Below are 25,946 nucleotides of genomic sequence, written 5' to 3'. Positions count from 1 at the left end.
TTTTTTAAACCAAAACAATTGCAAGGGACCTTGGAGGTCTTCTGGTCCAAACGTGCCCAAGAAGTAGACCCCATACCAGTGATGACAAATAACAGTGAATAATGCAATGCGGATGCAACACCTCCCCCACATGCCACATCCTTGTGCATGACACACCCTGCCCTCCCACACCTGCCTGCAGTCTCCTGGGACCAAAAACGGGCCACGAGGGGTCCCGTGCCACAGCCTCCCATGCTTCCCCTGCATCTGTGCATGCGTGCACACAGTGAAGGGCTGCCTGTTCCTTTTTCTACTGGATCGAGTCTCGGGAGGTTGGTGTGCATGCATGCATGCATCCAGTGGGCACATGTATTATGATTATGATAATGATGATGATGATTCTTCTTATTATTATTATATTATTATTATTATTATTATTATTATTATTATTATTATGATAATGCACTTGGAGCGGCTCACAACAAACAATACAATGTACAATATTAAAAAACAATTTTAAAACCCTTTAAAAACAATCATACAACCCAAACAAATCATACATAAAACTGAACAGCCAAGGGGTATATCAATACAGCCGGGGTGGCGCAGCAGGTAGAGTGCTGTACTGCAGGCCGCTGAAGCTGACTGTAGGTCTGTAGGTCAGTGGTTCAAATCTCATCACCGCCTCAAGGTTGACTCAGCCTTCCATCCTTCCAAGGTGGGTAAAATGAGGACCCGGATTGTGGGGGCAATATGTTGGCTCTGTTAGAAAGTGCTATTGCTAACATGTTGTAAGCCACCCTGAGTCTAAGGAGAAGGGCGGCATAAAAATTGAATAAGTAAGTAAGCAAGTAAGCAAGTAAGTAAGTAAGTAAGTAAGTAAGTAAGTAAGTAAATAAATAAATAAATAAATTTCCCCATGCCTGGTGACATAGGTGGGTTTTCAGGAGTTTACAAAAGGCAAGGAGGGTAGGGCAGTCCTAATCTCCGGGGGGGAGTTGATTCCAGAGGGCCGGGGCTGCCACAGAGAAGGCTCTTCCCCTGGGTCCCGCCAGATGACATTGTGTTGTCAATGGAACCCGGAGAAGGCCAACTCTGTGTGACTAATCGGTCGCTGGGATTCGTGTGGCAGAAGTAACTTATGACCAGTGAAGGGTAGCTGGCTCCCGCCGTTACCGGTGCACTCTGCTCACCGCTGTGTCTTTAGTACGCGCACACACCCGAGCGACATTTTGCTTCTGCACATCTACAGGGAGCAAAATTTCATGAGGGGATGTGCGCACTCGTGAGATTTTGGCGGTTTGTTTCTGTGCATGTGTGGAAGCAAAAAAATAGCTGAAAATCGCCGAAATCTCACACGCCCGCACGTCCTCATGAGATTTTGCTTCCTGTGCATGCGCAAAAGGACAATCTCACTCAGGCGTATGTGCCCGCCTTCAGGAATGCCACCCCCCCCATCCAGGTAGGAACCTAATACTGTTTATAATCTGTTGTGGTTGGCTCAGGGCCAGCTTCTGCAACGGGGAATTTGGACGTTGCTTCAGGGGAATTCTTGGGTTCACAGAGAGGTGTGTTATTGCCAGAAGATTCTGACAGTGAAGATTCATTGCCAAGGTCAGAAAGTGGGGTAGGGGAATTAGACAGAGAGATGGGTGCAGCCAGCCCATTAGTTAATAATAATAATAATAAATTTATTGTCATTGTCACCATACATAAAAACAGAATAGGTAAATTTAAAAATAGAATAAAAAATAGAATAAAAAATAGAATAAAATGTCCCACCCACTACAACATTCCCCACCCTGAACCACTCAACCATCTACATGACAGACCGAGTAATATTGTCCAACAGTTCACTGATGGTGACCCTTTAGTTCGTTGTTAAGTGCGAGTATAGCTCTGGGATAAAAACTATTCAGGAAATGTGTGGTCCGAGTTATAGTTGTCCTGTATCTTCTGCCAGAAGGCAACAGTTCAAAAAGATTGTAAGCTGGATGGGAAGAGTCTTTGAGAATGGTATGCACCTTCCTAGAACAGCGAGATGTGAAGATGTCATCCAGGGCGGGTAGTTGGAGCCCAATGATGTTCTGGGCAGTTTTAATAGTTCTCTGTAGAGCTTTTTTGTTCGCTACAGAGCTGCTCCCATACCAGGCTAGAATGCCGTATGTCAAGACACTCTCAATAGTGCTGCGATAGTAGGACAACAGCAGATGATGAGAAAAATTTAACTTCCCGAGCATTCTCAGGAAGTACAGCCTCTTTTGTGCCTTCTTCACAAGCATATTAACATTCATAGTCCATGAGAGGTCCTCTGAGATATAAGTGCCCAGAAATTTGAAACTACCAACCCTCTCCACCTCCTCGCCATTTATGTGCAATGGTGAATATACATCTTTCTTCCTCCTAAAGTCAATTATCAGTTCTTTAGTTTTTTTGGTGTTAAGTGTAAGATTGTTTTCTTTACACCATAATGTCAGCCCTTGTACTTCATTTCTATAAGCAGACTCATTGTTCTTATTAATGAGCCCCACCACTGTCGTATCGTCTGCAAATTTAATAATTGCATTGGTGTTATACAGTGGGGTGCAGTCATGTGTGTACAAAGAATAAAGGAAAGGGCTTAGCACACAACCCTGGGGGGCTCCTGTGCTTAGTATCTGAATGGAAGAATAATGAGATCCCATCCTTACTGACTGTGGCCTATCTGTCAAAAAATCCTTTACCCACAAACAAATCCTCTGGTTTATACCCAAATTGGACATTTTAAAAAACATCATGTTGGGTAGAATGGTGTTAAAACCAGAGCTATAATCCACAAATAACAGCCTTACATAAGTGTCCCATTAGTGAGATGTCAGACTCGGAGGAGGATCTGCTGGTAGATGCCCGTATGCGCAGGCTCATGACAAGAAGGGACCAGCTGCGCAGGTATTGTTGAAGATAAGGGAGAACATCTATTGCTGAGGCAATTAGGTTAACGTGTTTGGTGATAAATTACGGGCGTTGTGGAGCGTGCCTGTGGGCGTTTATCCATTTGGAGAAAGACATTGCTAATATTTGGATTATTCCAGGACTTCTACTGACTTTTTGGACACTTCACAGTTAACTAACTCTTGTGGACTCATAGAAGTGGGGGCTGTGAGGATTCACAGCTGCCTTAATTGCACTTTTGTTTTTGCTTTTGGCCGCATTCCAGGACTGTTATCTGTGTGAGAGAAATTTGGCTCTTCTTAAAGTGTGTGCTTTCGAAACTGTTTCGGATAAACTATTTCCATTTTTCTTCTGTGCTGGTGTGCGTGTGTTTGAATTTGCATTCCTAACTCACTGGGGGGCTATTAGCGAAGAGCCCGGCATAACAATAACCATTGCAGCATCTCCATGGTCACATGACTTACATTTGATAAATGACTCACATTTATGATGGTTGCAATGTCCTGGGGCAGTGATGGCGAACCTTTTTTCCCTCAGGTGCCAAAAGAGTGTGGGCGTGAGCTATTGAGCATGTACGAGTGCCCACACCCATAATTCATTGCCTGGGGAGGGTGAAAACTGCTTCTCCCACCCCCCGGAGGCCCTCTGGAGGCCAGAAAGGTCCTCCCAGAGCCTCTGTGCAAGGCAGAAATTAGCTGGTCGGCATACACATGCATGTTGGAGCTGAGCTAGGGCAACGGTTCGTGTGCCCGCAGATATGGCTCGGTGTGCCACCTGTGGCACCCGTGCCATAGGTTCGCCATCACTGTCCTAGGGTCATGGGAACACCTTTTGTGACCATCTGGCAAGCAAAGTCAACGGAGAAACCAAATTCACTTAACAACCTTATTACCAAATTAACAACTGCACTGATTTACTTAACAATTGTCCCACTTAATAACATAAATTTGGGGGTGCGTTGTCATCATAAGTCAAGGACTGCCCCTAACGGATGGCAATTCAGCAGCAGTTGCTTACCCTGGCTTCCTTTGTAGCAGAGAAAAGAAGCAATTTAAGATCGCTGTATGGTCTACTTATGCGCTTTTTTTTCTTCTGGGCGATAAATTAAGGTTTTGAGGAAGTGGGTTTAGTTGCATTCTAGTGTGGGCTGAAATGCCGACCGCATAAACATATATTGAAACAGGAAGCGTTGCAACATCTGTCGCACGAATCTCAGCGACCAGTTAGGTCCCACAGAGTGGGCCTTCTCCAGGTCCCGTCAACTAAACAATGTCGGTTGGCGGGGCCCAGGGGAAGAGCCTTCTCTGTGGCGGCCCCGGCCCTCTGGAACCAACTCCCCCCAGAGATTAGAATAGCCCCCACCCTCCTTGCCTTTCGTAAGCTCCTCAAAACCCACCTCTGCCGTCAGGCATGGGGGAACAAAGATAATCTTTCCCCCTAGGCTTTTACAATTTATGCATGGTATGTTTGTATGTATGATTGGTTTTATAACAAGGGTTTTTAGCTGTTTTAGTATTGGATTTTTACATTCTGTTTTTATCACTGTTGTTAGCCGCCCCGAGTCCACGGAGAGGGGCGGCATACAAATCCAATAAATAAATAAATAAATAAATAAAATAAACATTCATTTTTCCTCTGAAAGAGGCCTTTTAAAAACTTTTAAATTACAATCTGGAGTCAGATTGCTTTAGGCCACTGATTTTGAGATGGCTAGGACTAGGGCTTACTTTGAAATTTATTTGATTTTTTATGCTGCTCTTCTCCTTAGACTCCGGGGGGCTTACAACATGTTAGCAATAGCACTTTTTAACAGAGCCAGCATATTGCCCCCACAATCCGGGTCCTCATTTTACCTACCTCAGAAGGATGGAAGGCTGAGTCAACCTTGAGATGGTGATGGGATTTGAACCGCCGACTTGCAAATCTAGCAGTCAGCTTTAGTGACCTGCAGTACTGCACTCTACCCACTGCTGCAGTACTGCACTCTACCCACTGTGCTACCTTGGCTCATTGGCCTCTTCGCACACATACCAAAATAACCACAAATGGTAGTGACTCAGTTGTGGCTACATTGATACAGCTGTGTGACCCTGCTGTTGGAAATTTACTATAAGTCCTCGCTCGCTTACTGACTGCCCCATTTAGTGACCACTCAAAGCTATGTTGTGGCAACAAAAAATACTTTTACGGCTGTTGCAGTGTTCCCACAATCACCTTATTGACATTTGTGTACTTCATGGCTGGCTTCAAGAAGCAAAATCAATGGTATATAGGCCACGTATAGAATAGACTAAAATTCTTTATTGGCCAAGTGTGATTGTACACACAAGGAATTTGTCATTGTTGTGTATTAATTTAAGCAACAGCAACAGTAAACAGAACCAGGAATGCAGCGGAATGAACTTGGTAGAAGGAATCGCCTCAGCCATATCTGACAGTTCTTTTATACCGGTCTGTCAGATGCAGCAGCCAATCGGAGGCACGTAGATTCCCGCTCTTTAATTTAACCAATCAGCGGCATCCCAGCCATCTCCAGGAAGATGCCAGGATGCAACACTCATTGGTGCATATGCTCTCAGTATGCATAAAAGAAAAGATACATTTGTCAAGAATCATGAGGTAGAACACTTAATGACTGTCAAAGGGTACAAATAATAGAATAGATTAGAATAGAATTTTATTGGCCAAGTGTGATTGGACACACAAGGAATTTGTCTTGGTGCATATGCTCTCAGTGTACATAAAAGAAAAAGATACATTTGTCAAGAATAATGAGGTACAACACTTGTCATAGGGGTCAAATAAGCAATGAAGAAACAATCAATATTAATAAAAATCTTAGGATACAAGCAACAAGTTAAAGTCATAGAGTCCTAAGTGGGAGGAAAAGGATGATAGGAATGATGAGAAAAACTAGTAGAATAGAAGTGCAGATTTAGTAAAAAGTCTGACAGTGTTGAGGGAATTATTTGTTTAGTAGAGTGATGGCGTTCAGGGAAAAACTGTTCTTCTGTCGAGTTGTTTGGGTGTGCAGTGCTCTGTAGCGACGTTTTGAGGGTAGGAGTTGAAACAGTTTGTGTCCAGGATGTGAGGGGTCAGTAAATATTTTCCCCATCCTCTTTTTGACTCGTGCAGTATACAGACCCTCAATGGAAGGCAGGTTGGCAGCAATTGCTTTTTCTGCAGTTCTGATTATCCTCTGAAGTCTGTGTCGGTCCTGTTGGGTTGCAGCACCAAACCAGACAGTTATAGAGGTGCAGATGACAGATTCTCCTCTATAACTATCTGGTTTGGTGCTGCAATCTGAAAACAGTATTAATATAAAATGTAAAGATACAAGCAGCAAGTTACAGTCATGCAGTCATAAGTGAGAGGAGATAGGTGATAGGAAGGATGAAATTTAGATAGCTATAGCACTTTAAATATAAATGAAAGCGAAGAACATTATCTAAAATCCGGATGATAGCATTTGGAAAGGAGGTAGCACAGGATGAATGATATATACCAGAAATAATTGGATAAATAATTAGAAACATTTGATTAATTTGATTAAGAATTTGGCATTTGATATTGTATTGTATTATATTTTGATTTGTGGTATGTAAATTGGAATCTCTGTAGGGTGTGAAAAATAAAAAAAATTATACCCAGGAATGATGAGAAGACTAATAGTAATAGTAATGAATACTTTGACAGTGGTGAGGGAATTTTTTGTTTAGCAGAGTGGTGGCGTTCAGGAAAAAATGTTGTCATCCTTCCAAGTAATGCACCCATTGAAAGCACAACACTGAGGCAGGTAGATTCCTCAAAGAATTATTTTATTGAATATACAGTATATAATATTAACACAACTGAGGAAAACCGACTCCCATGAGTTTCACCTAATTATAACATGTACGTTTTCCATGTCCCTCAAGTCATGAGTCACATTATCCAATAGAGGTGCTGGCAGGTTGCTTGGTTACGCCACTCCTCCTCTTCCCAGCCACCTATTGAAATGTCCTTGGTTCCCACAGGCAAGCTTTTTGTTTTGACTATAAACCCCCAGTTGGCTATTCCACCCCCACCTTGTTGCAATCCTGGAGCTGCAAAGATGGTCTCAGACAGGTTTGACAAATGTCACACCTGTGGAGTGTCACTCATAAGGGTTAAACTTTACCATAGTTCAGCATTAATTCAGAATTCTGTGCTCACAAGAATGTAACACAACACCTACTATAGTTGTACAAACTTATTTAATTCAACAACTACTACTAATAAATGTCTTAGCAGAGAATATGCACACACCAATCTACAAGCAGTCTTTTTTGGCAAGCCACCAGCTACTAATTAATCTTCATTAATAGCTGGTATCAGTTCAAAGAGTTTTTAAAACAAAAAAGAGCAATTAAGTAGCCTGAACGCTCTTCCAGCGAAAAAGGGCTCCCAAGATCCATTTTAAGCCACAATGGCTTCCTGCAACCCTCTTCCAACAAAAAGGGAGCTCGGGAGGGCCACGGTGGGCTCTCCCAAGCTCCTTTTTCACTGACAGAAGCACTGTGGGCCGGTCCTTCACTATTTCCAGGGCAGCCACGCACCCCAGGTCTAAGCAACCCCAGGCCTTCGATATTTGATAACTGATCAGAGCTGGGATTCAGCATGTTCAAAGTTACAACACTCAGTGGGAATTTTGAGTCGTTTGGAGGACCAGTAAATACCACCTCTGATTGGCTCGCCCCAATCTATTGTCCACTTTATGAGTCCCGGCTGATCAGGAGGAAATGGGGCTTTTGCAGTAACCTTCCACTGAAGTAGGGAGGGAATGGAGATTTTACCATATCCTTCCTCTGCCATGCCAAAGCCAGGCCCACAGAACCAGTATTAAAAATTTTTTTGAATCCCATCACTGTAACGGACTCATATTTATGAAAAACTGCAGTGTTCTGGGGTCATGTGATCCCCTTTTGCGACCTCCTGACCAGCAATGTCTACAGGGAAACCAGATTCACTTAACAACCGTGTCACTAATTTAATAACTGCAGTGATTCGCTTAAAAAAGGTGGCAAGAAAAATCGTAAAGTGAGTCAAAACTCATTTGACAAATTTCTCACTTGGCAACATCAATTTTGGATTCAATTGTGGTCATACGTTGAGACCACCTGCATATTACCTGATCTAAGTTTGCTAAAATAAATATATTGTGTCTTCTTTCCACTTTTTTTTTTTACTAATATAGGAGCTAAGAAAACTCCTGTGGAAAGGCACGTGCAGGCTGGAAACTTCCAGAGTAGGCCTCATCCTGCCTGGGCTAGTTTTTTCGCCGTAGAAACATCCTCAAAGGGTCTTTCCTGCTGATATAAACACAAGTAGTCCTCGACTTATGACAGTTTGCTTAATATAAATGTAAAATAATGCACTTGGGGAAATGGAATACTCAATCTGAGTATTGCATTGGCAGTTCTGTGTTAGCAAAAACTTCAGAAGAGAAGGATTTAGGGGTTGTGATTTCTGACAGTCTCAAAATGGGTGAGCAGTGTGGTCGGGCAGTAGGAAAAGCAAGTAGGATGCTTGGCTGCATAGCTAGAGGTATAACAAGCAGGAAGAGGGAGATTGTGATCCTGCTGTATAGATCACATTTGGAATATTGTGTTCAGTTCTGGAGACCTCCCCTACAAAAAGATATTGATAAAATTGAACGGGTCCAAAGACGGGCTAGAAAAATGGTGGAAGGTCTTAAGCATAAAGATTATCAGGAAAGACTTCACGAACTCAATCTGTATAGTCTGGAGGACAGAAGGGAAAGTGGGGCATGATCAAAACATTTAAATGTTTTAAAGGGTTAAATAAGGTTCAGGAGGGAAATGTTTTTAATAGGAAACTGAACACAAGAACAAGGGGGAACAATCTGAGGTTAGTTGGGGGAAAGATCAGAAGCACCGTGAGAAAATATTACTTTACTAAAAGTGTAGTAGATGCTTGAAACAAACTTCCAGCAGACCTGGTTGGTAAATCCATAGTAACTGAATTTAAACATGCTTGGGATAAACATATATCCATCCTAAGATAAAATACAGGAAATAGTATACGGGCAGACTAGATGGACCATGAGGTCTTTTTCTGCCGTCAGTCTTCTATGTTTCTATGTTTCTATGTCTTTTTCTGCCACCAGTCCTCTATGTTTCTATGTTTATAAGTCGAGGACTACCTGCATTGGAGCAGACTCACAGAATGGGAGGTGCTCCTTATATAAGACGGCGACTAAGCTAGGGCACAGAAAACGATGCAGCCAATTAAAATAATTAGAAATGCTTTCAACAAAAAGCCAATTGCCCAGAGCAAGACCAGGAAGACAAAACCAAGGACAAGGTACCCATGGACATCTTTGTTAGATAGAATTTCCTTCAAAGTGTAAGTATTTCTGGCCAAAGTACTCGGGGTCTCAGAGAAAAACTGCAATTTCTTGAGGCTTCGTCTGATCTCGGGGCAATCCAGCAGCCGATGCTCGGGATTTCTCGCATCCAGGAACGGAAGCATGTGACGAGTGATGCTATCGATTTGAGGCTTCAAGGCATCGTAAATGAAGACGTACTGGCTTGTCACCCGAACCGCATTTGCTTCAGAGTGTAGGGTCCCTACCAGGGTAGAGCAGCTCCTGAGAGCCTCCTGCAGATTCAGAACATCCTTGTGGAAGTTGGTTAGCTGCTTCTTTCGCTCTTCCATCGCTTCAAGGTTCCCCTGGGTCGCCTTAATTTTACTTTCTTGATTTTTCAACTGCTTCTCACATTCGGCAGCTTGGGCCAGAGCCTTCTGTTCCTTGGCATAATAATCATTTACCATTTCCTGTGCCGCATCGGCTTTTTCCTCAGCCGCCTTCTGAGACATGTGAGCATCGATCGCCACAATACCCCCTGATAATGAGACAAAAACAAAATCAGGGCATTTAACACAGTGATTTTCAATCTTTTTTGAGCCGCGGCACATTTTTTACATTTACGAAACCCTGGGGCACATTGAGCCGGGGGGGGGGGAGCTAAAAAAAGTTTGGACAAAAAATTTCTCTCTCTCTCTTCCTCCCTTTCGCTCTATTTCTCTGTCCCTCCCTCTTTCTCTCCCTTCCTCTTTCTTTCTCTCTCTCTCTCCATCCCTTTCTTTCTCTTCCTTCTCTCTCCCTCCCTACCTCCCTCTATGTCTTTCTCTCTCCTTCCCTCCCTCTTTCTCTTTCTCTCTCTTGCTTTCTTTCTCTCCCTTTCTCTCTCTTTCTCTTGCTTTCTTTTTCTTGTTCTCTTTCTCTCTCTTGCTTTCTTTCTCTCTCCCTTGTTCTCTTTCTCTCTCTCTCTCTTCCTTTCTTTCTTTCTCTGAGCTTCGCGGCACACCTGACCATGTCTCGCGGCACACTGGTTGAAAAACACTGATTTAACATAATAATAATAATTTAATAATTCATTAGATTTGTATGCCTCCCCTCTCCGAAGAGTTGTAGCCAACAAGTTTTTTTCAACCGAGATCATTCCACATACATTAAGATCAGTGATGGCAAACATATCTGTCTAACAGGCAACAAGTGGTCAAAATAGGAAGCTCCTTATCTACACCTGTCCATGTTAAAAGCGGGACCTACACTCTTCATTCTCTACATCAACGATCTTTGCGACCTCATCACAAGCAACTTTTTGCAGACAATGTAAAACTCTTCAACACCACTGATAACACAACTACCCTACAAAAAGACCTAGACTCAGTTTCTGACTGGTCCAACACATGGCAACTCCAAATCTCAACCAGCAAATGTCCTGTCCTACACATCGGCAAAAAGAATCAGAACTTCAAATACAAACGTAATAAACAAATTATCACAGATAATCCCCACTCGGTCAAGGACCTCGGGATACTAATAACTAAAGATCTAAGTGCCAAAGCCCACTGCAACAACATCGCTAAGAAGGCCTCAAGAGTTGTTAATCTAATCCTACATAGCTTCTGCTCTGGAAATCTCACACTACTTACCAGAGCTTACAAAACTTTCGCCAGACCCATCCTCGAATACAGCTCATCTGTTTGGAACCCATATCGCATCTCAGACATTAACACCCTTGAAAATGTCCAAAGATACTTCACCAGAGGAGCCTTTCACTCCTCTACCCAAAACAGAATTCCCTACGAAACTAGACTTACAATCCTGGGTCTTGAAAGCTTAGAACTACGATGCCTTAAACATGATCTAAGTATTGCCCACAAAATCATATTTTGCAATGTCCTGCCTGTCAAAGACTACTTCAGCTTCAACCACAACAACACAAGAACACACAACAGATTCAAGCTTAACATTAACCGCTCCAAACTAGACTGTAAAAAATATGATTAGTAATCGGGTTGTTGAAGCGTGGAACTCATTACCGGACTCCGTAGTATCATCCCCTAACCCCCAACATTTTACCCTTAGACTATCCACGGTTGACCTCTCCAGATTCCTAAGAGGTCAGTAAGGGGCTTCCGTCCCCTGTCCTATAGTCTCTCCTACATCTTGTATTTCTTCTCTACTATATCCTCTATAACCTTCATTGTGTATTATTGTGTATTGGACAAAATAAATATATAAATAAAAATAAATATGGCACAGGTGCCACACAGCGAAGGCCTGCTGTCTTTGGCGATAACAACATTGCGCCTTATGTGCCCATCGGCGTGAAATTTTGCTTCTGCACATGTGCAACAAGCAAAATCTTGTGTGAAGACACATGGGCAACCAAGATTTTAGTGATCTTCACTGATATTTTTTCTTCCGCGCATGCGCAAAAGCAAAAAATTGGCAAAAGTAGATAAAATTTCGCTTGCACGAGTGTCTTTACGCAAGATTTTGCTTACTGCACACGCACAAAGCGAAATCTTGTGCGGGGTCACACATGCATATATCGGGGGCACATAGTTGCGCATGCATCCTAAAAATTGCTACCGGAACGTAGCACCTTACTGTTCCGGTAGCAGGCTATCACTGGTGCCACAGGAGGCGTTGCCCTATGTCAGCTCCAGTGTGCATGTTTGCGCTGATCGGCTGATTTTTGGCTCTATTTGCTCTCCTCAGGCTTCAGGAAAGCTTCCTGAACCCTGGGGACACCAAAAAGTGGCCCAACGGGCCTACTGGGACTCCAGAGGCTCCAGCGAGGCCTGTGCGCATGCACGGGGGGGGGGACTACCTCTCCGGTTGGTTGCAGTCGGTGTTAGTGGGGGGTTAGAGGTTGACCTCTAGGCTTCTCCCTTGTGGGGTACCTCAGGGGACGGTCCTCTCATCCCTGCTACTTAATATGTATTTATTTATTAGATTTGTATGCTGCCCCTCTCCGTAGACTCCGTAGACTTTCATATCTAAATGAAACCACTGGGCGAGATCATCCAGGGACATGGGGTGAGGTATCATCAGTATGCTGATGATACCCAGTTGTACATCTCCATGCCATGTCCAGTCAACGAAGCAGTGGAAGTGATGTGCCGGTGACTGGAGGCTGTTGGGGTCTGGATGGGTGTCAACAGACTCAAACTCAATCCTGATGAGACAGAGTGGCTGTGGGTTTTGCCGCCCAAGGATAATTCCATCCATCCGTCCATTATCCTGGAGGGGGGATTACTGACCTCCTCAGAGAGGGTCCGCAACTTGGGCGTCCTTCTCGATCCACAGCTTACATTAGGGAACCATCTTTCAGCTGTGGCGAGAGGGATGTTTGCCCAAGGTTCGCCTGGTGCACCAGTTGTGGTCCGGGAGTCACTGCTCACAGTCACTCATGCCCTCATCACCTCTAGGTTCGACTACTGTAATACTCTCTACGTGGGGCTACCTCTGAAGAGTGTTCGGAAACTTCAGATCGTGCAGAATGCAGCTGCGAGAGCAATCATGGGCTTCCCTAGGAATGCCCATGTTACACCAACACTCCGCAGTCTTCATTGGTTTCCTCTCAGTTTCCGGTCACAATTCAAAATGTTGGTTATGACCTATAAAGTCCTTCATGGCATTGGGCCAGAATATCTCCGGGACCGCCTTCTGCCGCACGAATCCCAGCGACCGGTTAGGTTCCACAGAGTTGGCCTTCTCTGGATCCTGTGGACTAAACAATGTTGTCTGGTGGGACCCAAGGGAAGAGCCTTCTCTGTGGCAGCCCCAGCCCTCTGGAATCAACTCCCCCCGGAGATTTGAACTGCCCCCATTCGAACTGCCGACAAGCAAGTTAACTTGAAACTAACAAAGAGCCGAGCTGCCACCAAAGCCGATCAGCTGGCAAACGGTCAGAAACAAGTAATTAAGGCCAGGTGCCACAAGTAAACAAAAGCCGAATTGCTGCTGTTGGGAGGATTACCGCTTCGGCGACTCCAGTCGTCGGGAAGCGAAACGCTCAGAGAGGGGCTTAGAATGCACGGGAAAGCAGAAAAAAAAACCTGCCCGGCCTGGCTCCTGTCAGCAAAGGTGGCAAAGAGAATGGCTGGCTGGCTGGCCCAGGGGGAATTGACAGTGGGAGGACGAACCTCCCCTCGCCCCTGGAAGCCGTCCCTGAGAAGCGGTTAAGGGGAGAAAGAAACGTTTTCCTTCTTTCCTTTTCTCTTTTTTTAAAAACAAAACAAAACTGGAGATTGGAGACTGGCACTGTAAGGCAGAGAGGGAGAGGAAGGAGAGAGCTATAAAGTCAGGTTGAACCACACGTCCTGCACTGTTGAGGACTGAGTGAAAAAATGGAGGGATTTTATTTATTTATTTATTTATTTATTTATTTATTTAAGTTAGTTAGTTAGTTAGTTAGTTAGTTAGTTAGTTAGTTAGTCCAATACACAATACATATGGAAGAGATTAGACATGGGGTAATAAAGAAAAAACATTAAAATAGAGGAAAAGATAGATGAAAGGAAGAAAATACAATGTTCCCTCGATTTTCGCAGTTTCGAACTTCGCGAAAAGTCTATACCACGGTTTTTCAAAAATATTAATTAAAAAATACTTTGCGGTTTTCCCCCCCTATACCACGTTTTTTCCTGCCTGATGACATCATATGTCATCACCAAACTTTTGTCCACCTTTAATAAATATTTTTTTAAATAAACTTTAATAAAGAAACATGGTGAGTAATAATCTAAATGGTTGCTAAGGGAATGGGAAATTGCACTTTAGGGGTTTAAAGTGTTAAGGGATGGGTTGTGATACTGTTCATAGCCAAAAATAGTGTATTTACTTCCGCATCTCTACTTCGCGGAAATTCAACTTTCGCGGGCAGTCTTGGAACGCAACCCCCGCGAAAATCGAGGGAACACTGTATATATGATATATGAGATAAAGGAAAGACAATTGGACAGGGGACGAAAGGCACACTGGTGCACCTATGTACGCCCCTTACTGACCGCTTAGGAACCTGGAGAGGTCAATCGTGGAGAGTCTAAGGGAGAAATGTTGGGGGTTAGCGGTTGACAATACTGAGTCTGGTAATGAGTTCCACGCTTCGACAACTCGATTGTTAAAGTCATATTTTTTACAGTCAAGTTTGTAGCGGTTAATGTTAAGTTTGAATTGACAGAGAAGACTCTTTTCTAGTATGGGCTCAGTCCTGATTGGCTGATGGACGAGGTCAACCCACTGGCTGCAGTCTCCGCCTCTCTGGAGAACCCGCTGGATTTCGCCCGCCGCCCCAAAGTATTTCTTCCAGTGCATGTTTTTGACATATTTAGGGTGTCGTTAATACTCACCAATAATAGTTCCCACAAGTGGGATCCACATGACCTTCAAGGCCGTGTCTTTCCGCCTTTCTTGTTCTGCAGCTTCTTCCGCTGCGGCTTCTCTGTCCCTTCTTGCCTTTTCCTTCATCGCTTTTTGGAGCTGATAGTCTTCTCTTTGCAACTCACCCCGTCTTTGCAACTCCTTCCGAAGGTTCTGAAAATTGACCAGCTCGTTCTCTTTGGCTTTCTGTTCATCCAACAGTTTTTTCTTCGAGACCATAATCTCGCAAGTCACTGAATCCACATTCTTCAGATCCCACAGAACCAGCGCTTCTGTCTTGCCCAGCTCCTCTGTAGCCTTCGCGAAGTGCTCCTTTAGATCTATATAAAAGTTAACGTCTTCTTTTGCTTGGTATAGACAATTGACCACAGAGGTTAACTCACATATTCCTTGGTTGAAATGGTGTCTGACTTTTTTCTCAAATGCGATGTCGTGGGCACGCCTTCGTACAAGGGCCATATTGTCCCTGAATCAGTGGAGCCTGGTTTGCAGAGAGAGAGAGAAAAAAAAAGAGAAATTTGGGATCCGATTCAAGATGTAACTAATGGTGTGCCTTAAGCTCTGAAAGACAGAAGACTGGTAAAGGTTTACCCGGTCCAGTCAAATCTGACTGTAGGAAATAGAAACATAGAAGATTGACGGCAGAAAAAGACCTCATGGTCCATCTAGTCTACCCTTGTACTATTTCTTGTATTTTATCTTAGGGTGGATATATGTTTATCCCGGGCATGTTTAAATACAGTTACTGTGGATTTACCAACCTTACATGTTTTGTATTTATGTGTTGTGAGCCGTCCTGAGTCTCAGAAGAAGGGTGGCATAGAAATCAAATAAAAATAAAAAATACATACATACATACATACATACTGTTGTGGTTAGCTCTGGCCCAGCTCCTGCCCCAAGGACTGTGGGGGTGGATGAAACATCCAAATGTCACAAGCCTGTTTGCTGCCGACAGCTTCAGGCAGCGAATTATCCTCTGAAGAAGGGAGTGACTGTGAGATGGGACCTTCAGAGGGGGGCCTGGCAGGCAGCCCAGGAAGTAGCCAGTCATCATCTTCCTTATCTTTGATAGACTCTGATGAGGAAGCAGTGATAGACCCACGCATGCGTAGAGCTATGCATAGGAGAGAACAGCTTCGGAGGTATTACAGGAGATAATAGAGTCCACCTGTGGTTGGGTGGGGTTCAAGCAATTAGGGCTGCTGTTAAATGGGCAGCGGGCCGGCCTCGCAGTGTGGAAGATTATCTGATCGTGTTTGTGGATTTTGCATTGTCTTTCCGGATTTTTCCCAGGACCTCGTGTTTGGATTTCAGGACTCTGACCTTAAATCATAGCGAGTTTACAACGTCTGAGAGGAGTAGGTGTGAGGGATTCACAGCTGCTGGTTAATTGACTTGAGTTTGTTTGTTTTTACAAGTGAGCCCTTTGAATTCAAAAGAGGGTTTTTCTTCTATTTTTCTTTGGATAAAGAAACTATTGTTGCCTTTTCCTGTGTGTGTGTCTGTTTTTGCTACTTTTACATTTAATTGAAGGCTCATGCCAGGAGCAGGCAGAACACATACATACATACATACATACATACATACATACATACATACATACATACAAGTAGCGGCAGCTGTCGGTGATTTGGAGAACTGGTAGCAGCAGCTGTGCGAGACTCTACCCACCCAGGCATCTCCATGTTTTCAACCCCCTGCATATGTGCAAAGCCTTCTGCGCATGTGCAGAGGGTGGGAAAATGCATACATCAGTGGTGCGCATGAAGAGCACATGTGAAGCACAAAGTGCGCACATGCAAAGCTCTGGAATCAATGAAGCATTAAAACTTTCTGTCTTGCAGATATCTGATTATACACAAAACCACCCACTAGACGTGCTTATGCCCAATTATGGAAAACAGATAAATTACCCTCAACATTAAATTTAATCAACAAAATACTGCATCTTTGGTGTATAAGACGCACCTAGATTTTAGAGGGGGGAAACAAGGAAAAAAGTATTCTGAACCAAATGGTGTAGTATTATATTGTTTAATAAAATACCAGTGTAGCAGCATACTTTTTAAAACAATGCATATTTTTTAAAACCATGTGCACTTTTTACAATCTTCAAACTTCACAGCTTTAAGACTTGTGGACTTCAACTTCCAGAATTCCTCCACCAGTCATGCTGGCTCAGAAATGGGAATTGAAGTCCACAAGCCTTAAAGCTGCCAGGTTTGAAGACTCTTGCACTCCTAACCCCTAACTCAAAGAAATAAACAAAACAAACGAGGACAATTCATTTTGTTAGTTGTTCCTTTAGTCACAGAAATGGTTAGCGATAGAATCATTTACAATTACAGTGCCCTGCTGAGGTTGCCTTAATATTACTATTATACCATGAGGTTTTCAAAGACCCCTCTCTTGACTACTCCAATTTTCACAAATGAAGTGCATGGAAATATATGGTGATGATGATAAACCTGAAGTACTCCTTAAAAGGAGTGTTTCTAGAGCAGGGATCTCCAACTTTGGCAACTTTTAAGAGTTGTGGACTAGAACTCCCAGAGTTCCTCAGCCAACTTTGCTGGCTGAGGAACTCTGGGAGTTGAAGTCCACAAATCTTAAAGTTGCCAAGGTTGGAGACCCCTGTTTTAGAGTTCTAAAGATTCAGCTAAACTCCCGTTTTCCTTGAGAGAGAGAAGGTTTAAGAAGCTGCAAGATTTACCAGGAAGTTATAAACTGGGAATACATCTTATCCCCTCCCCCCTTTATCTATTTGCATCTTTCTGTTCCCACGACGATTCACTTTTTCGGTTGGGCCACTCGGGTGAGAAAACCGTCTGGCTTCAGACTGGAAGTGCTTGGAAGGTGTGGGCTTTGTGCTTTTCTCTATGGCAGCGTGAAGTTCCCTTGTTTTCTTCTCTGGCAGGTCCTGGGGAACGGGCTCATTCAAGCTCCTGAGCGCAGCCACCGCCGCTTCTGCCATGGAAAGGCAGCAAAGAGAAAAATAAGCCTGTCCCCCTCAGCTGCCTTTCCATGGGGGCAGCGGTGGTGGCGGCGCTCGGGAGCCTGAACGAGCCCGTCCTCCAGGACCTGCCAGGCTCCCCTTCGGCTGCCTTTCCATGGCAGGAGGGGCAGGAGCAGCTCCTGGGGGATGGGCTTGTCTTCAGAGAGGGGCGGCATACAAATCTAATAAATTGAACTGAATTGAATTGTATTGTTCAGGCTCCAGAGCACTGCCGCCGCCACTCCCGCCATGAAAAAGCAGGCTCCCGCTCTTCCCCGGGGCCGAGTTACCGGCTTCCCGCCGGAGGTTGCCAGGCGACCTCAGCAATATTCAGTGTACCCAATTTTTAAAGCCCCTTTTTGAGGTATAAATGTGTGTCTTATACACCAAAAAATATGGTACATGAGGTTGCTGAAATGAGTAAATTAACCCTAGAACTACAAGACAAAGATGATACGGAATTTTATAAAACATGGGACAAGTGGTATATCTGGTTCAATCAAAACAAATATCTAAATACTTAATTCTCACCAATTATTACCGCAGGATCTACAAGAAATCTACGAGACCGCCTTCTGCTGCACGAATCCCAGCAACCGGTTAGGTCCCACAGAGTTGGTCTTCTCCGGGTCCTGTTGACTAAACAATGCCGTCTGGCGGGACCCAGGGGGAGAGCCTTCTCTGTGGCGGCCCCGACCCTCTGGAATCAGCTCCCCCCGGAGATTAGGACTGCCCCCACCCTCCTTGCCTTTTGTAAACTCTTCAAAACCCATCTTTGTCGTCAAGCTTGGGGGAACTGAGACATCTTCTCCTTGCCTATGTAGTTTCTGTGCACAACATGACTGTATGTATGTTTTAATTTACTGGGGGGGGGGGTTAGATTTTTTTATATGTACAATTGCTATTTTAGATTTTAATTATTAGATTTGTCACTATGTGCCGTTTTTATCACTGTTGTGAGCCGCCCCGAGTCTACGGAGAGGGGCAGCATACAAATCTAATAAATACAAATACAAATACAGTACAAATATCAAAATTCAACACAGATGCGTAATCTTACAATCCGAAAGATAAACGATAAATACAGAATAATACTCTTATGTTACCAAATTTACAAATAGTTAATCACTCTAAAGGCTGTGTAAAATAAGATAGTCAACAGTATAGTTGACACTGTATTTTCTTTCTCTTTTTTCTCTTCTTTTCCTCCCTCTCACTGCTTTTCTTCTTCTTCCTTTCTTCCTATTCTCTTATGTACACCTTTCCTTTTTATTTGATCCTTGATTATGTTATTGCATTAATTTCCTTCTTCTCATTTGCTTTTTTTGTTATACAGTATTTAAAACCAATAAAAAAAATTTTTTTAAAAAAACTTTCTGTCTTGGCCTAATTCTTCCACCTGCCCTTCCTTGCAAGGAGATTTTCAGTCTTCTAGGTCAGTGTTTCCTAACCTTGGCAACTTGAAGATATTTGGACTTCAACTCCCAGAATTCCCCAGACAGCAGTCTGGGGAATTCTGGGAGTTGAAGTCCAGATATCTTCAAGTTGCCAAAGTTGGGAAACACTGTTCGAGGTCATGGTTGTCCCAAAAGTGGTTTTCCAAAATGCAACTGGACTTTCTTAGGTTTTTTTCTCTCTTTGAAAACATTTCACTCCTCATGCAAGAACTGAGGAAGCTTCTTGGGTGAGAAGTGAAATGTTTTCAAAGAAGAAAAAAAACCAAGAAAAGTCTGGTGGCCTTTTGAAAAAAACACTTTTGGGGTTCTACTGAGGAGATCGTCAAAGCACGTGCGTAAACGTTAAGAATGGCAGGCCAAGTCCAGCTTCTGATAAGCCCTTGAATTCCCTCACGTTTCTTGCTTTTACCTCACTTCTTCTAAAAACATGGTGGAGCTCCAGCTGAAGGCAAGAGAAGAATATTAAAAAGTTGGATTCTCCTGTTCATGAATTTTCCCAAGGAGAAGGAACTGTGGTGCACCATCCCTTTAAAGTAGACCCAGTTATAAAGAAGAGGAAGAGGCTGTCTGAATTTCACCAATTTCACAATATTCCACCAGACTCAAAATACTGGGATTAGACAATTTACAACTATGTGGCCTCCGATGTGATCTAAATGTAGTTTACAAAATCATAAACCAAAATGTCCTTCCTGTTATTGACTACTTCACCTTCAACCGCAGCAATACACGAACACATAATAGATTCAGACTAAATGTAAACCGTTCCAAACTCGACTGCAGAAAAGATGACTTCAGCAATCGAGTGATCAATGCCTGGAATGCCCTACCTTACTCTGTGGTTTCTTCCCCAAACCCCCAAAACTTTAAACTTGTCTACAGTCGACCTCACCCCGTTCCTAAGAGGTCTATAATGGGCATACATAAGCACACCATTGTGTCTACCATCCCTGTCTTACCGTTTAAAAAAAAATGATATATAGTGATACCTCGTCTTACAAAAGCCTCGTCATACAAACTTTTCGAGAATACAAACCCAGGGTTTAAGATTTTTTTGCCTCTTCTTACAAACTATTTTCACTTTACAAACCCACTGCCTTCGCTGGGATGCCCCGCCTCCGGACCTTCCATTGCCAGCGAAGCACCCATTTTTGCACTGCTGGGATTCCCCTGAGGCTCCCCTCCATGGGAAACCCCACCTCCGGACTTCCCTGTTTTTGTGATGCTGCAGGGGAATCCCAGCAGGGAAATCCTAGCAGTGCAAAAACGGGCACTTCGCTGGCAACGGAAGTCCGGAGGTGGGATTTCCCAGCGAGGGGAGCCTCAGTGAAATCGCAGCATCGCAAAAACACAGAGGTCCAGAGGTGGGGTTTCGAGGACTTCGGTGTTTTTGCGATGCTGCGATTTCACTGATGCTCCCTTCGCTGGGAAACCCCCATCTCTGGACTTCTAATAAAGTTATTTCAATAATAACCTTTTAAAGATCGATAATCAACAATTTGATTTGTATTAACTGGACAATATTGCAATAGTGATTGATTTAAGGTGGTTAAAAGCAGAATAAACATGTATATTAATTAAATAACCAGAACTAACTCTTTTCTTAATATTGCCATCTGTAATAGCCATAAAAATGATTATGGAAATAGTGTTTAATGGATGAGAATAATTTAACTGATTACCTTGCCCTACTGTCCTCTTTTATGGTTACTTTTTACTTATGTTTATACAAAGTTACTACTATCCTATACATTAATTATACATCAATTAATTAATTTCCATCCTCTGGAGCAGAGGTCTCCAACAGCTGAAGGGTCCTGCTGCTTCACTTTTATACAACATACAACACAATAAGCTTACCTGACAACTGTGCTACAAAAGGTCCCCAGTGTCAGACAAAACTATTTATAGAGGAAGAGGCGGCTGATGGCAGCTATTTGGTGGACCAGCCAAAAAAAAAAATCTTTCCCAGGTGTTTTCTTACAAACAATTCTGTTACCCTTCACTGGGTTCAAAGAAAACCAACCCAAAGCATTACTGGAATGGTTCAGAATCATTTTTGGTTTCTGATTCCGTGAAAAGGTTGCTATCTTCCAGAAAATGTTCAATGCCTTTAAGTCAAAATATACTGTTCAAAATAAAAATAAAAATAAAGGAAACACTTAAACAACACGATATAACTCCAAGTAAATCAAACTTCTGTGAAATCAAACTGTCCACTTAGGAAGCAACACTGATTGACAATCAATTTCACATGTTGTCAGCACATTCAACTTTCTACAGAACAAAATATTCAATGAGAATATATCATTCATTCAGATCTAGGATGTGTTCTTTGAGTGTTCCCTTTATTTTATTTTTTGAGCAGTGTAATTTATGAACAATTTAAAAGCAGCAGCTTCTGAATTTCATAGAAACATAGAAACATAGAAGACTGACGGCAGAAAAAGACCTCATGGTCCATCTAGTCTGCCCTTATACTATTTCCTGTATTTTATCTTACAATGGATATACTGTATGTTTATCCCAGGCATGTTTAAATTCGGTTACTGTGGATTTACCAACCACGTCTGCTGGAAGTTTGTTCCAAGGATCTACTACTCTTTCAGTGAAATAATATTTTCTCACGTTGCCATTGATCTTTCCTCCAACTAACTTCAGACTGTGTCCCCTTGTTCTTGTGTTCACTTTCCTATTAAAAACACTTCCCTCCTGAACCCTATTTAACCCTTTAACATATTTAAATGTTTCGATCATGTCCCCCCTTTGCCTTCTGTCCTCCAGACTATACAGATTGAGTTCATTAAGTCTTTCCTGATACGTTTTATGCTTAAGACCTTCCACCATTCTTGTAGCCCGTCTTTGGACCCATTCAATTTTGTCAATATCTTTTTGTAGGTGAGATCTCCAGAACTGAACACAGTACTCCAAATGTGGTCTCACCAGCGCTCTATATAAGGGGATCACAATCTCCCTCTTCCTGCTTGTTATACCCCTAGCTATGCAGCCAAGCATCCTACTTGCTTTTCCTACCGCCCGACCACACTGCTCACCCATTTTGAGACCCTCCCTTGCTTTTAAATCCTATTTCTTGCCTTGTGATTTCACTACATAAAAAGCCCTCTTATCCCGTGCTTGCTAGAAGACTTAGATAAGGGATTTTTTTTAAAGAGCTTTTTAAAAAGCCCAGTTCATGGTATCAATCTCTATCCATAGACACCCCAAAAGGAAAAAAAATTGAGGTGGTGGATTTTGGTGTCAATTAGGTTCCAAGTTGGTTCCTAACCTCAAAACATTGTGGATCTCTAGCTGAAGGCAAGAGAAGAACATCAATTCTTCTCACATGTCCCTTGCTCCTGGTGTCAATTGGAAAGTCCATATTCTGCAAAGATGATGCAACTTATTTAAAAACTTCCAGTGTTGGAGCATTCACCACTTTTGGAAGCAAGCTGTTCCATTGATTAATTGTTCTAACTGTCAGGAAATTTCTCCTTAGTTCTAGGTTGCTTCTCTCCTCCTTTAGTTTCCACCCATTGCTCCTTGTCCTGCCCTCAGGTGCTTTGGAGAATAGCCCGACTCCCTCTTCTTTGTGGCAACCCCTGAAATATTGGAACACTGCTATCACCTAGCTCAGGGGTAGGCAAAATTGGCTCTTCTATGACATGTGGACTTCAACTCCCAGAATTCCTGACCCAAACATGCTAGCTCAGGAATTCTGGGAGTTGAAGTCCACATGTCATAGAAGAGCCAATTTTGCCTACCCCTGACCTAGCTCACCTAGTTGGCTTCGCATAAGACATAACTAAAACTCACAGTCTCCCTAGCTTGATACCTTAACTAGCACACCAAACTGATTCTCTTAAATTAACTCAGAGGAATGTCTTAATTAGAACCCCTTGCGTTTTTTTTTAAAGAAAGCAAAATCAGTTCGGCTAAACTATCAAGAAAATAAAAGCAAACTATCCCAAAAGCAAACGTTTTGTGCTCATTTTATAAGCCTGCAAAAGATTGAGAGAAAAACATCCTTACCTTGCTGTAACGTGCTACCAAGTGAATAATAATAATCAACCATTTAGTTTCTCTTTCTAAATCGTATAAGGACTTTAAAAACCCGCCCAATCTTCTAAGCACTAGCGCCCTCTTCTGCCTTTAAAGTTAATAACAGATGGAGATTATGAAAAGGAGGAAAAGTTAGGAAAAGATTCTAACCAGAGTTAGAAGGGACCTTGTAGGTCATCTAGTCCAGAGGTCCCCAACCTTTTTTGCACCAGGGACCGGCTTTAAGCTAGACCAGTTTTCCATGGCCCGGTGGGGGGGGGGGCTTTGGTCATATGGGGGTGGGGTTATGGAGGGGTGGAGCCAGGGCCGCCATCAGGAATTTTGGGGCCCCATACAGCCTAAGTGTCTGGGGGGCCCCCTCCCCGCCATTTAAAAATAATTTATTTTGCGACATACCAATTATGTATGAAATTTACCTTCTTTGGGGAGGGGTGAAAGGGGAGAGTAAGAGAGGAAGGAGTGAAAGAAGGGAATGAGGGAGGAAAGAAGGGAGGAAGGAAAAGGAAAGCAAGAAATGGAGGGAGGAAAGGAAGGAAAGAAAGAAAGAAAGAAAGAAAGAAAGGGGGAAGGGACAGGAACAGAGGAAGGAAGCAAGGAAACTTATGAAAGGGGAGAGTAAGAGAGGAAGGACTGAAGGGAGGAAGGGAGGGAAGAAGGTAGGAAGGAGAAAGAAAAGAAGAAATAGAGGAAGGGAAGGTAAAAGAGAGAAAGAAAAAGAGCAAGAAAGAAAGCAAGAAAGAAAGAAAGAGAATGAAAGAGAAATAAAAATAGAGAGGGGGAATGAAAGAAATGGAAGGGGGAAGGAAGGAGAGAAAGCAAGAGAAAGAAAGAAAGAAAGAAAGAGAGAGAGAGAGAGAGAAAAGAATGAAAGAGCAAGAGAGCAAGAGAGCAAAAGAAAGAGAGAAAGAAAGAAAGAAAGAAAGAAAGAAAGAAAGGCAACTTCAAAGAAAGGCTCACTGAGCATCTCTCACTCTCTTTCTATCCCTCTTTCTCTTCCTTTCTATCTCTCCTCTTCCTTTATCTCCTCTCTCTCTCTCCCTCTCTCTTTCTCTCCCCCCTCTCTCCCCCCTCTTTCCCTCTCTCCCTCTCTTGCTATCTCTCCCCCTCTCTCTTTCTCTCTCCCTCTCTCTCTTTCTCCCCCCTCTCTCCCTCTCTCTTTCTCCCTCTCCCTCTCTTTCTCTCTCCCCCCCTCTCTCCATCTCTCTTTCTCCCTCTCCCTTTCTTTCTCTCTCTCTCCCCCCCCCTCTCTCCCTCTCTCTCTCCCTCTCTTGCTATCTCTTTCTCAGATAGGCTTTGAGTTTTTGGCTGGGGGGGGGAGAAGTAGGACCTTCCTAAGTCCCCCCCCCAGCCAAAAACTCAAAGCCTATCTGCTGGATACGGGCGATGAGTGGGACGAGCGGTGCCGAAGCCGCGCCGCTCTGTCCCACTCATCGCCCGTATCCAGCAGATAGGCTTTGAGTTTTTGGCTGGGGGGGGGGGGACTTAGGAAGGTCCTACTTCTCCCCCCCCCAGCCAAAAACTCAAAGCCTATCTGCTGGATACGGGCCATGAGTGGGACGAGCGGTGCCGAAGCCGCGCCGCTCTGTCCCACTCATCGCCCGTATCCAGCAGATAGGCTTTGAGTTTTTGGCTGGGGGGGGAGAAGTAGGACCTTCCTAAGTCCCCCCCCCAGCCAAAAACTCAAAGCCTATCTGCTGGATACGGGCGATGAGTGGGACAGAGCGGCGCGTTCCACTCATCGCCTGTATCCAGCAGATAGGCAGCGGCGCCGCGGACCGGCTGGAAAACCCCAACGGCGCCGCGGACCGGCGGTTGGGGACCTCTGATCTAGTCCAACCCCACCCTTGCTCAAGCAGGAAGAGCTACACCATTTCTGACCAATGACAGTCCAAGTGTTGCAGCTCTCACAACCTCCGCAAGCAAGCCGTTCCACTGGCTGTTAGACATTTTTTTCATTATTTCCAGGTTGAATCTCTTCTTGGTTAGTTTCCGTCCATTATTCCTTATCTGACAGTGTTGAGGGAATTATTTGTTTAGTAGAATGATGGTGTTCAGGGAAAAAACTGTTCTTGTATCTAGTTGTCTTGGTGTGCAGTGCTCTGTAGCAACGTTTTGAAGGTAGGAGTTGAAACAGTTTGTGTCCAGGATGCGAGAGGCCAATAAAGATTTTCCCCGCCCTCTTTTTCACTCATGCAGTATACAGGTCCTCAATGGAAGGCAGGTTGGCAGCAATTGCTTTTTCTGCAGTTCTGATTATCCTCTGAAGTCTGTGTCGGTCCTGTTGGGTTGCAGCACCAAACCAGAGAGTTATAGAGGTGCAGATGACAGACTCAATGATTCCTCTGTAGAATTGTATCAGCAGCTCCTTGGGCAGTTTGAGCTTCCTGAGTTGGCACAGAAAGAACATCCTTTGTTGTGCTTTTTTGAGGGCCATAAATGGCATGTACGGTATTTTTTTTTAAACTGTGGGGTTTAAATTGTTTTTTAGAGGTTTTAATGCTATTTATATGTTTTAATTTTTGTTGTGAGCCACCCAGAGTCCCTGGGAAGATGGGCAGCCTACAAATCAAATAAATAAATCTAATAAACCTTGTTGGTGGAACAAGCAGTAATGGGTGGAAGCTGAACAAGGAGAGAAGCAACTTAGAAACATAGAAGATTGACGGCCGAAAAAGGCCTCATGGTCTATCAAGTCTTCCCTTATACTATTTCCTGTATTTTATCTTAGGATGGATATATGTTTATCCCAGGCATGGTTTAAATTCACTTACTGTGGATTTATCAACCACATTTGCTG

At 43.5% G+C, this 25,946-nt stretch overlaps 1 protein-coding gene across 1 annotated transcript; it reads right to left on the bottom strand.

Moving 5' to 3' along the window:
- Window positions 1-6,711: 6,711 nt before the first annotated feature.
- On the bottom strand, window positions 6,712-23,173 carry LOC139158359 (uncharacterized). The gene is made up of 3 exons (XM_070735663.1): window positions 23,120-23,173; window positions 14,605-15,116; window positions 6,712-9,797 (listed from the first exon to the last, which is right to left on the bottom strand). Exons 2-3 carry the CDS (start codon window positions 15,092-15,094, stop codon window positions 9,148-9,150), a joined length of 1,140 nt encoding a protein of 379 aa, XP_070591764.1. The 5' UTR covers window positions 15,095-15,116; window positions 23,120-23,173; the 3' UTR covers window positions 6,712-9,147.
- Window positions 23,174-25,946: the final 2,773 nt, after the last annotated feature.

Source organism: Erythrolamprus reginae, chromosome 2 (genome assembly GCF_031021105.1).
Source record: "Erythrolamprus reginae isolate rEryReg1 chromosome 2, rEryReg1.hap1, whole genome shotgun sequence".
Classification (NCBI taxonomy): Eukaryota; Metazoa; Chordata; class Lepidosauria; order Squamata; family Dipsadidae; genus Erythrolamprus; species Erythrolamprus reginae.
This window is presented reverse-complemented; position numbering and strand designations above follow the sequence as displayed.

Excerpts from the sequence above, each read along its gene's own strand:
- LOC139158359 (XM_070735663.1), bottom strand. The coding sequence starts at position 15,094 with ATGGCCCTTGTACGAAGGCGTGCCCACGACATCGCATTTGAGAAAAAA. Across the intron at positions 9,798-14,604 it reads ACTTGTGGGAACTATTATTG|GGGGTATTGTGGCGATCGAT; the intron begins GTGAGTATTAAC and ends TCTCATTATCAG.